This window comes from Centropristis striata, chromosome 11, assembly GCF_030273125.1.
Source record: "Centropristis striata isolate RG_2023a ecotype Rhode Island chromosome 11, C.striata_1.0, whole genome shotgun sequence".
NCBI classification, from domain to species: domain Eukaryota; kingdom Metazoa; phylum Chordata; class Actinopteri; order Perciformes; family Serranidae; genus Centropristis; species Centropristis striata.
Window position 1 is genome coordinate 34,722,109 of NC_081527.1, and position 11,961 is coordinate 34,734,069.

At 39.9% G+C, this 11,961-nt stretch overlaps 2 protein-coding genes across 2 annotated transcripts in view; one reads left to right on the plus strand and one right to left on the minus strand.

The window, feature by feature from the left end:
• Window positions 1-4,591, plus strand: part of skila (SKI-like proto-oncogene a) — a 34,730-nt gene extending 30,139 nt beyond the window's left edge. The window contains exon 7 of the mRNA XM_059344140.1: window positions 183-4,591. Within this exon, the coding sequence (XP_059200123.1) occupies window positions 183-431 (249 nt within the window). The 3' untranslated portion in view covers window positions 432-4,591. The remainder of the gene's footprint in view (window positions 1-182) is intronic.
• A 1,663-nt stretch (window positions 4,592-6,254) lies between these two features.
• Window positions 6,255-11,959, minus strand: gpr160 (G protein-coupled receptor 160). The gene is made up of 2 exons (XM_059344149.1): window positions 11,865-11,959; window positions 6,255-7,685 (listed from the first exon to the last, which is right to left on the minus strand). The coding sequence occupies exon 2, from the start codon at window positions 7,624-7,626 to the stop codon at window positions 6,757-6,759; it is 870 nt and encodes a 289-aa protein (XP_059200132.1). The 5' UTR covers window positions 7,627-7,685; window positions 11,865-11,959; the 3' UTR covers window positions 6,255-6,756.
• Between the last annotated feature and the right edge of the window lie 2 nt (window positions 11,960-11,961).

Consider the following 11,961-nt stretch of genomic DNA (forward strand, 5'->3'; position numbering starts at 1 on the left):
CTGGAATACTAGATTCCAGTCATGGAAACACCTGGAAACATCTGTACAAACCCTGAAACAGACATTTGCTGTTTCATTTGATTAATAGAAGCTTCAAATGTTTTATTTTTTAAGGATTATTGTTAACGTGTTCCACTCGGTCTTCTAACGTTGACCACATGTCTCTCTCTGTCTCCTCCCAGTTGTCGGAGCTACGCCAGAGGCTGGAGCGGGCAGAGGCGGACCGGCAGGAGCTGCAGGAGGAGCTGCGCAGGGAGCGTGAGGCGCGGGAAAAGCTAGAGCGCACAATCAGTCAACTCAAGCAGCAGATGGTCCAGTCTGCCTCAGTGGGAGGCAGCCCCTCTCCTCCTCTTACCCCTTCAACCGGACCCCCTCATTCCCACTCCCCGCCCTCCAGCTTCTCAGAGGCCCCAGCGGCTGGCCATAAGTAACTGCCACCCACCCCCTCAGGCGCCTCCCTCATTCCTCTCCCCATCACCCGCCAACTCTACAGACAAAAACAAATCAGCCCGAAGCAGAAAGGAGCTCCACATCTCCTCGGGCTGTTTTTAAGTTGTGCATCTCCCTTTTTATTTCAGTGTAGGACTGACTTTTGTTTTTGTAATTTAACATCACTTAAAAGTTTCATGTTGTGTTTTTTTTATTCTTTCTTTTTACTCCCTTCTCCTCTCTTTAAACAGTATTTAAAGATTTTTGGGGGGCATGTATGTTTGATTTAATTTATAGTTTTTACTGAACAAACAGCTGCTTCACAGACGGGAGTTTGGTCGTGTACAGACCGACTCAACCATCACTATTGTTTTTCCTCCCCCACGATTGTCACCCTCCTCTCCCATCCCTTCTTGCTCTCTCTGGATTCTGGAGCTAATGACTTGGAGACTTCAGCTAAGACTCAGACTCCTCACTTCATGCTACTACCTGGCACGGCAGCCTGCGCCACTGGACACATAACGGCGCCCGGCTGCGTGCCCCTTTTCTCCGTCTCTCTGTATGTACAGCCCAAACGCTCAAGTACCAGCGACTGCAGGAAACTGCATGGACATTTCAATACATTCTTTGTTTTTTGTTTTTTTGCTCCTTGTAAAACACAAAAAGAAAACATGTTAAAAACATCAAATCTATATGGAGGAGAAAGACCTTTACTGTACAAAAAAAAGACATTTTGCAGATGTCGTGAGACCTCATGAAAATATGCCAATAGTGACGCTGAACTTGAAATGAGTGTTTTGAGTGTGACGCCCACAAGGTAGCTAGCTAGCAAATCGTCTGGCCTGGCCCCCCAGCTGCTCCTCACACAGACTAGTCCCCCTCTTCACTCTGCTGGGCAGCACCTGGACTCTCCTGTCGTAGACCAAACAGTCTGTCGGTCGATCCGCCAGCTGCCCGGTGCCATTAGCGCCGTTGCCCTCTGCTGGGAAACTCCTTAACACTGTGGTTTTCACCCACTTTTAGGCTAGACAGGAAACACTGTGCTCTTTTCTTGGCTTGGCATGAAGAAGCTCGCGAGCAGTGTTGTGCACTCAACACGCTCTCCTCCCCCAGAATCCCCTGGGAAAGGAATGTGTCTGGACACGGGGGCTGGCTGAGCCGGTGTAGCTTTTCTAAGAAATGAGAAAGGCAGAGTCTCACATGTGCGGTTAGCTGCGCCGTGTTACCATAATACATGCAGCATCCCCGCATGCCCGCACACACTCGAGTGTGTCAGCACAGTCCAAGCATTCAGGCAGAACAATGGCCCCAGCGTTCCCAGCAGATGATCAAAGCTGCAGTCTGTGCCCGTTTTCTGGGCTTCTTTTTTTGTATCGTTTGACTTCATTGTTAGCAGACGGTTTTTATCCACCACCCTGTTTGTCAGAGCGTCATCTAAGAATGTGGGTCGCAGGTGAAAGCAGTTAGTTAGACCAGGGGTTGGTTTGGGCCTCGGGTCCGGCCCCTGCTTCACGTTATTCTGCCTGGCTGAACAAACAGCGCCAGGCAGGAAGAGGAAGAGAGAGGGGAGGCGAGGATTGAAGGGAGCTCTCGGGGGGGACGGGTGCAGCTCTCCCCCTGCGGCAGGCTGGGTGGCCCAGACGCCGAAAGGGGTACAGAGGGAGCTCTTTTTGTTTAGTGCAGTCAGAATGGGGGCAGCTGTTGTTGTCTGTGGGCCTCTGCTCGCCCTTCGGGTGAGACTGTACAGGATCCCCCCCCTCATCTCTCAGCAAACCTCCCTCCCTCGTTTTTCTCCCGCAACACTCACCCGTCCATCCATCTCCAGTGCCAGATCAGCTGGGGGTGCGCGGTGTTTTGTAGATGCCCAGGAGAGCGAGCAGACTTCCATCCAGAGGAAGAGAGGACTTTTATTGTGTCAGTTGCCAGGCAAAAGCGCTTTTTATTGCCACTAAGGAGATCCCTGTAAGCATGTGTGAGTGCGTGTGTGTGTATGTAAATAATTGTTTAAAAAGAGAAGGGGATCGGCCTCAGCTAAACTCTGAGCTTTTTTTATGCATCTGCTATAAATGCAAATTGATAGACATTCCACTGTGCTCCATCCTGTTCGATGCAGATTTTTCTTACACAGCTTCCCTTTACAATAACAGACCTGAAAGACTGGGCCGAGTGCAGCTGTGGTTTGTTGATTGTCATGAAAGCAGGTGCAGGTGCAAGCCAGTAAAATCAAACCCCCCATGCCGCAAATGTACACTCTACTGTTCCATTTAAACCTTTATTGAAATTATGAAAGAAAATATTTAACGTATTAACTAAAGATTTATATTCACTTTGTAAATACAGTAGTCATTAATATATTAACTGTTCTTATATGAAAAATCTTCAAAAGGTTATATAAATTGGACCAGACTTAAGGCTTCAGATGTTTTTGCTTTCTTTAAAAAAAAAGTTTTCAGAACTTGATGTTGGGGGAGTGAAATGCATGGTTTACTGAGACATGATGCAGGACTAAGGCAAAATAGGAAAATAATACTTTGTTACACACTTTCCCCCCCTTTTTATGAAATGATGCATTTGTTTTTTTTGTGGATTTCACCTTGACGGACTGTTTAAATGTGTAATGTAATGAGCTTTTTTCCCTCTTTGTTAAAGCCCCCTCCTCCTCCCGCTGAGATAAATTGAAAACAAAACATTTGTTTAAGAAAATGCATTTTGGAAAAAATGATTATTATATTCTTTTTTTTGCATGTTTTGCTGCCCCTTATGTTTTGTGTCACAGGGCCAATCTATCAATCTGTTCATTGTAGAAAAAGAAGAAAAAAAAAGAAAAAATATGTTTCCCCGTCACGTAACGCACAAACTATTGAGATGGCTCATATGCATGAACATTGAACATGTGCAAGTTTTATATCATTATTGGTTTAGAGGATGGTGAGATTTTAAGTCAGACTATGAAGAACATAAATTGTAGCCTAATATGATTTGGAAATGATGTGAGATTGTGTGAGATAGTGTGTGTGAGTGTGTGTGTTTTGGCCTCCTACGTCTGACTGAAGCACAGCAGCTTTGAAAAGGGAAAGAGAAAAAACTTGCTCATGTAGCTCTGGGTGTTTTCTGATCATGTACCCTTGTCTGGATGTGTAAACAACGTCAGTCAAAAAAAGATAATCAGTATTAGTTTTTATTCACTTAATTACCTCTTCAGCGGAAAAGAAAAAATCCTTTAAAATAATCACATTAGCAGATTACTAATCTAATTTAACTTTGTGTAATTTGCATTTTATACACAAGGGGGCGTTGTTTAGCTTCTTTAATTGTACACCATAATGAGAAAAAAAAGGACTAAATGTAAAGTCCTTGTAACACGGTTTGCTGGACCCTTTTTTGCATTTTGCAGTGTTATGAGAACTTGGATATGCTTTGTACAGAATTTTTACAGGTGTGACGTTTGCCCAACAGACAAGAAAACTAAAAGGTGAAACAACGAGCAGAGCTGAAACCACATTTGAATACAGGATTTACATACACATCGCCTCGTGGCTTTGTGAAGGAAACTAGTAAACAAATCCAAGGTGACCTTTGAACTGTTGCAGGTGGCATGCTTTGTAGTTGGGTGTGATTTCCAGCCAGTAATTATTCTATGCCAGTGTGGGAGACGTAGGAAGTATGGCTGCATTTGTGATTGATCGCACAGATCACTGGTTACTAAGAATAGGTACACCATGTTTTTAATTTATACACATCCTGCTATAGATGAAAAAAAAGATTCATGGCTTTGCTAAAAAAGAACCCTTTTCCCCCCTTGATGCTGTTCTGAAACATGAAACACAGTGTCTGTGTTTGACCATTGCATACTACGTTGCCAATACTACAGTGTGATGAGACTTTTGTTCTTGCATGAATCGAGACACTGTTCTCCTACCTCATGTTGTGATATAAAAAGATGTTTTTTAAGCAGAAGACACTGCATCTCTAACTGTTTATCATCATTGATATTTACTAGTAAATTACATTACCTGTAAATGCTTTTAGCTAATACCTCAGTTGTATCTAGTGTTTGTTTTTTTTCTGTTTTTGCCCTTTTCCCTGATTTCAGATCTTGTAAATATACCCTGTATAGACAATGAACTTGGATCAAATTCAAGTAAAGTTCTGTAGTGTCGAATCAGAGTTGTCCTTCTCTTTTCTTATCTGCAGCTTCCTCACAGCTTCCTTAATGAGTTATCCATTTGCACAAAATAATAAGTCATTGTGGTGCACACACACTTTTTATTGAATTCTTGAAGAAAAGGTTTTATTTTCATGGCTCCACAGCAAACAATGAGTCTGAAAATGGCCATAAACAGAAATACCTAAATTGAAGTGCATGGGGGCTGTGTTTAAAACTGTTTTTTGGCCGACTTATTTCATTCAGACTCAGTTTTAAGTCTACAGAAGATATATTGGTATATCAAATAAAAAAATCTAAGGAATCCATTGGTTTCTCGTCAGGAAGTGTGCTGAATAATGCTCCAATGTTAGGTGAGATTTTAGCGAGACATATTCAAAGAGGTCCCTTGACCTCTGACCTCAAAATCTAAATGAAAATGGGCTCGAGGTGTACCCACAATTCTCTTTAGGTTTTGCTGTATGCTTATTCCATGCAGTTTAAATAAAAAACAATATTTTAAACCATCTCATTCTTATGTTTATATTGTATATTTTACTTGTGCTGTAGACCATGCAATGGTTAGAAAATAAATCTTAATGTAACATAATTGTGAAGGATCACTAAACTTGTTACACCTCATCCTTTAATTATGTTTCATGCAACCACAATTCGAAAATTGGGGCATTGTGTTAAACGTAAACAAAAACGGAATACATCAAATTCAAAGTTTATATTTACAAAAACAAAAGTTCAGTTTGAATTTTAACCTCTTAAAACCCACCTGCCCCATTAGGTTTAGCGGAAGGGGAAGGATGAGACCAAAAAGATTTAGCATGTGACTTTAATACCACAGAAACTACATCAGTTCAGGAAAACAAGTTTCTTGGTCTAGTCGTAACCCTACCCAGTGAACGGGTGGGTTTTAGTAAGGATTAGTAAATTATCACATTCTAACGTGCTAACGTTAGCGGGCTATTGTGTGGACTTCCTGCCCTCCATTTGAAATCGCAGCACCTTCGTGGATCAACATAATCACGTGACTGAAACCCAGCTATTGATCTTTTGGTGGCACTTGATGAAAAGTCAAAGGATCATGTGAGGCAAGAGGCTTTATTCACCTAGTGCAGGTGTTGGTAACCTAACAAAAGAGACATTGTTGGCAAAATAAAATGTTGTAATGGAGCCGCAAACCTTATTTTGAGCCTTAAAATGAAACTAAAACAGCCTACTAAGTCTAAATTAGCCTACTACCATTACTAAAAGGTAATAATGAGCATTATTACTATTATTATTAATATGATTTTGTCAGAATTCTGGAAGGACCAAAGTGCAAATCAAGCCCCCGAAGAAATATCTCAGGAGATTAGGAAACCAGTTTGGGAAACTCAAAACCAGACTTGAAGTCGGAAAAATGTAGTTTAAGGCACCAGGGGGGTAGACTTTCGTAAGCTATGATCTACAATCTACAATGTCATTAGCAGAAGCTTTTATCCAAAGCAATGTACATTTGAGAAATCATACAACACAAGCAGGATGAGGTCAAAAAACAACACAAGAATAAGCAAAAATAAGTGGCATGGTCTAAGTTGAGTCCTGTTTGGACATAAGTGTTTTAAGGACACAAGTGATTTTCAGTAGTGAGTGTAGCCGGTGTTAAAAAAAAAATTATGTGTGTAGATGTTCAGTAAAGAGCTGGGTATTCAGCCTCTTTTTTGAAATTGAGGATTCAGATTCTGGAGTCTAGTTAGATGCACATTTTTATTGACTTAAATGTTAAAACTTTTTTTAATGCCATAAATGACTAAACAAAATTTAAGACTAAAGAATACAAATTGTTTTGGGCCTACACCAATGATTTAAATAAAATTTAAAGAAATAACGGTTTTATTTCGTATACTCTTTTTTTGTCAGTTACAGGGAGACTGTCTATATGTCTGCACCGAACATCAATCCATCCACTGACTGTTGAGACATTTTGGTCTAGGCCTAAGTGATGGACTGACCAACACATCCACATTGCCATTTGTAAAGCAGTGCTGCTACCATGGCTACACAACTTTTCTTTCAAAATACAATTTATTTTCCTCCTAGCAGATATTGAGGCTTCAGCAGCTAATTCCACTTCTTCTAACCTGAGACCTGTTTGTGTTTTTTCTTTTTTTTTGCTTTGTGCTTTGCTTTCATGTTCTGTCCTCTGCAGCCAGGCTAAATTTAAATCTCCACTCACAGAAACTGTCGGGGGGAACTGCTGCCAGGCCCCGAGAACAGACTGCACATAAAACGACTGCTATTAGAAGGCTGTTGAGGAAGCAGAGCCAGGCCACGTTCAGACCCAGGTACGCAGGTATTACCACAGGGAGCAGGAGGAGCACGGCCAGGAAAACCAGGAATAAAGCCCATGTGTTCAGAAATATCTGCAGGGCTTGGTGAACAACACTTCCTCTGCAATGAGCTCTGCTTTGGTTTGTAATTTGGTCATTCAGAGGAGGAATTTTTAATAGTCGTGTGCTGCACCAGGCATGCAACGCTGCACAGCTCACAGTCAGGAGGAGGAACACGGTGACATGCAGGATCTGAGAGGTGTGGAAGATCCAGCACTGGTTGTGAGACACATCCTCCACGACAGGCCGGAAGCCAGACAGCAGGAAGATGTAGAGAGCAGCGAGGCTCCAGAGGAGGCCGCTCACAAATAAGCAGATAACCCGTCTGGATCTGGTGTTTGTGGACTGAAACCTCCGAGTGGCAGTGAAGAAGTGATCCAAAGCGGCCACAACTACAACAGGCCACTGCAGAGTGCTGTAGACTTGTCCGATGATTTGAACCAGGAGACACACGTGATACCTGGTCAGCTTCAAGCCCAGGAGGGCGTGTCCATCACCGTGGAGCGCGGTGACGGAGAGGGTCAGGAGCGTGTCAACGACAGTGAGGGAAACGCTGAAAACCCCCAGGAAGCTTCTGCAGATGTGGTTCTTCTGCAGAAACACCAGGCTCCAGTTGAGAAGACATTTTCCTCCGAGACCGAGCAGGATGGAGGGGATGGAGATGTTCATGGTGCTCAGTTTTTACCCAGAGGTGAAGCAGATCCTGTGGGTCATTATGGAGACTGCTGCTGCAGAACGGAGAACAGCATTTTAAAATTTAAAAAAGTATTTCTCTCTGACATTAAATATTCACTTTTTGGCCACTTGGGGGCAGCAGAAACACAGTGTAAAGACAACTCTGACATATCATCACTTTTTAAACACACAATATGTACTTTCTACCACACGGGGCCTCTGAATCAAAACAATAACAAAAAAAGGAGTTTAGTGATGTTGTGAAAAATGACCAAAATCTAAGAATGTGTCAAGAATTGTCACTAGCACTTATTGATGCACTAATAGCTCTTACTGCACTATACCTTGATTGTTTGCTTTTTTTTCTTCCTGTTAGTCGCTTTTGGATAAAAGCGTCTTACAGGCGTCTACTAGATGACTTTAGCGTCTACTAAATGACTAAATGTAAATGTAAATAATATGTGGCTTTACACGGGATAAAAAGTGAATTATTGACAACTTCTGGCCGACTAAATGGAAGAGACCAATGACTGATTAAAACTGCTGATTTCTCTCGGTTTGAGCATTGTTGAAAACATTTGGGGAAGGAAAAAGTATAAGATTTAGAACACAGCAAATATTGCTAAACTCTGATTGGTGCTCAGATACATAGGCGTGTTTCCATTGAATACTTTCTGAGTACTTTTTGGAAAATGGCTGAGTGTTTTGGCTCTGCCCACTAGTCAGTTCCCCTCGGTCTCTGTTCCCATACAGTACTTTTGTAGCGGCTAACCAAGGAGTCCGAATGTGACAACAGACCGACGCAGCAAGCAGTGTTTCCAATTTAGCAACTTTATCACTTTATTTAGCGACTGTTCAGACCCCTCTAGAGACTCTTTTTCAAAAAATCTAGCGACATTTTCTGGTGTTATTGGAGACTCATTACTCTTCTTAACAAGTAGCGCTGTCCCAAAGCACTCACAAGCGGCCCAGTCCTCCCGCAGCGGTCTCTGCCAGCTGCTGTCAGCAGAGCAGGAGATGTAAACCCCTCAGTGTCCAGTCTACACCGGTCTGCAAATTAATCACGCATGCGCAAAATCGCCGCTCAGGCTCAGTAGCGGCTCAGAAAGTACCTTCCAGAGGCAGGTACTTTCTGAGCCGCTACCTGAGCTGCTAAAATGCAAACATCTCTCTGCATATTAAACTCAACAGTTGATGTTGGACCCCATAAATCATTCACTCAACGTTTGATAAAAAATGAAGAGCAGAGTTCCCTTCTGCTCTGACTGTATGAAAACTAAAACAAACGGCTTACTTATTGAGACATTTCCTGTCTCTTGTGAAAGCCAACTTTGAGTCATTTATTTCCATACATCTATTTTATTTCTACTTGTACACACATTTTGTTTTGCAGTTTTCAGTCATGCTCCTTTCATAGCTTGGGTCAAGTGTTTGTAAATATGCATGCATGAAAATGGTCACAGTTATTAAAATTTCACACTTACACAGTGTCCTGACCTTTGACCGTTTCTAGGCTACGAGATCAATAAAAACATAAATTTTCCTTCCAACATATTTTCTGTTTTACAAAAACAATCTCACCTCGAAGGTCCTCTTGCTAGCTGTTCTGGAGCTTTTAAATCACAGTCTTCCTCCACACAGTTGTCATTGAATTATAAATAGATTTTCTTTCTTTCCCTGAGCACTTAAATCTCTTTTTGTCCATGTTAGATTTAAAGTTGAGATTGAAAGTTCATTCTTTACCAAATAACAATTTGGTTGTTTCCAAGGTGAAGCTGAGCTCTCAATCTGTGCTTATTTGTCTTGTAAGTTTTACATATTTATTTCATCGAAAAATTGCCCACACACTGAAGAAAAAGAAGAGTTCTTTAGATACAAATTTTTTTTAATTATTTTTGGTGACAGAGCATTGCTGCATAATTTTTTTTTCACGTGCCACCTTTTGCACATGGAATAAATTGATTCTTTCTGCGTCAGTGAACTTTTTTGATAGTGAGTGAGTGTTTCAACAAAAATAAATCCATTATTTTTGAGCATGTGGAGCACAGTGGGGTCTAAACTATCATTCCTCTCTCGGCTGAATCCAGTAACTGAGAGCCTTATTTGAAGGTGCATTTTTTTTTCTCACCTTGTAAAACCCTGACGTGTGAATCACACAGATTAAAACAGAACTACAGTGTCTGCTTGTTAATGTTTGATTTAATTCTTAACATATAACTTCCTCTTGATAGATGCTACAGCTGTACTACACCTGCCTCTGCCCGGCTTTATAGGAAGTTAACATTGACCAAATATTGACGCAGCCTTAAAAGAGAATAGAAAGAAATAAGAAAAATAAATAAATACAAATGCATTTGCACTATTTTTAGATTAAGAAAACATTGCAGTGTTGCAAAGAAACACCGGAATATTTGTTTTACATTAAAAGGTTTTAGAGTTTCTTTTTTTTTGTCATTAAAGTTTTTATTTAGTTATTCACACACACCTAAACATGCAGTCAAACTAGAAAACAAACAGACACCAACATCGACAGACAGTATATCCAGCTTACAGCCATGTACACAAAAACCTCCTGTATATCAATATTTCCTCTACAAAAAAATAAGTTCCCAGGCCCTCCTAACATGTTCCTCTTCATTGTTAATTCTAGCCAACATGTGTTCATATGATGCAACTTCTGACATCATTTCCATCCACTGTTTAACATCTGGGGCGACTGTACTCTTCCATACTGAGGATCGTTCGAGCAGCTGTGATCATTCCAACTTTTAAAACCCCCCTTTCATGTTTAGGTATATTTAGCATTTCTGTTTGGTCCCCTAACAAACACAATCTTGGTGATACAGGTACCGCCACACCCAGCCACTTACTTACATGGTTCAGTACTTTCTCCCAAAACGGGTTCACTAGTTTACATCCCCAAATCACATGTAAAAAAGTCCCTATTTCACTCTGACATTTCCAACATAAATTATTTCCTATTAAGCCCATTCGATGTAGCCTTGAAGGAGTGAAATAAAATCTATGGATTATCTTATACTGAATAAATTTCCCTTTCGCCTCTCTCATGTGTTTCCCTGTATTTGATAATATATTTAACCAGTCCTGTTCACTTAAATCACACCCTAGGTCTCTCTGCCAAATGATCCTCAGAGTTTCACATGTATCTTCTCGTAAACCATTAAATGTTTTGTAGGATATGGCTGCTCTGTGTGCAGTACTGGGTTTTAGAGTTTCTTTATGAATTTGAGACTTTTGCAACCCAACACACTCACTTATTTAAAAACAAACACATACAAAAGCACTGTTAATTTTGGATTTTCTACCTGTGTGAATGCTGTCATCAGGCGTTAAGTGTCTCTTTCCCCTTTTTAAAAAAACAAATCTCCTCAGAGCAGCTGCAGGCTTCTGTATTAAAAGCTTCTGGTTAGAAGGCGTGGTGGGAAGGAAGTTGGGCTCCAGGCGTATCAGCTCTCGACAAGGAAATCATAAACTCATAAACTTTCTTTGAATTCACAGATTTTTTTTCCACAGGTGTTTAAACAACCAGACCAGTGGTTCATGGTATTTAACTTGCATAAAAATGTGTCTTGAGAGTTATATAAGACTGTAACTAATCCATCTGAGTTTGGATCAGGCACATTATTTATTTATTTTCTTTTGTACCTATTTTTTAAAACTCTTTCGTACCAAGTTATTATTATTATTATTATTATTATTATTATTATTATTATTAACACTACTATATTAATATATATATATATATATATATATATATATATATATATATATATATATATATATATATATATATATATATATATATATATATATTAGCATAGTAGTATATATATATAGTATAGTAGTATTATATATATATAATATATATTAGTATAGTAGTATTATACTCGTTGTACAAGTAGTACTATACTAATATATATATATATATATATATATATATATATATATATATATCAGTATAGTAGTATATAGTATAGTAGTATTATACTAGTAGTACAAGTAGTACTATACTAATATATATTAGTATAGTAGTATATATATATATATTTACAGACACACACACACACACACACACACACACACACACACACACATTTTTTTGAGACACTTCTTCATTAAATGTAAGCCATAATCTATATCATTTCAATAAATTAAATACATTAAAAAATAGAATTAACTTTTCTATAATATTCTGATGTATTGAGATGCACCTGTAAGTATGTGGAGTTATCTGGTCTGTCACCAAACATGGCGCTGTTCCTTTAAGAGAGCCCGGGTGCTGCGCAGAGTCCAGCCCGCAGTGATGCC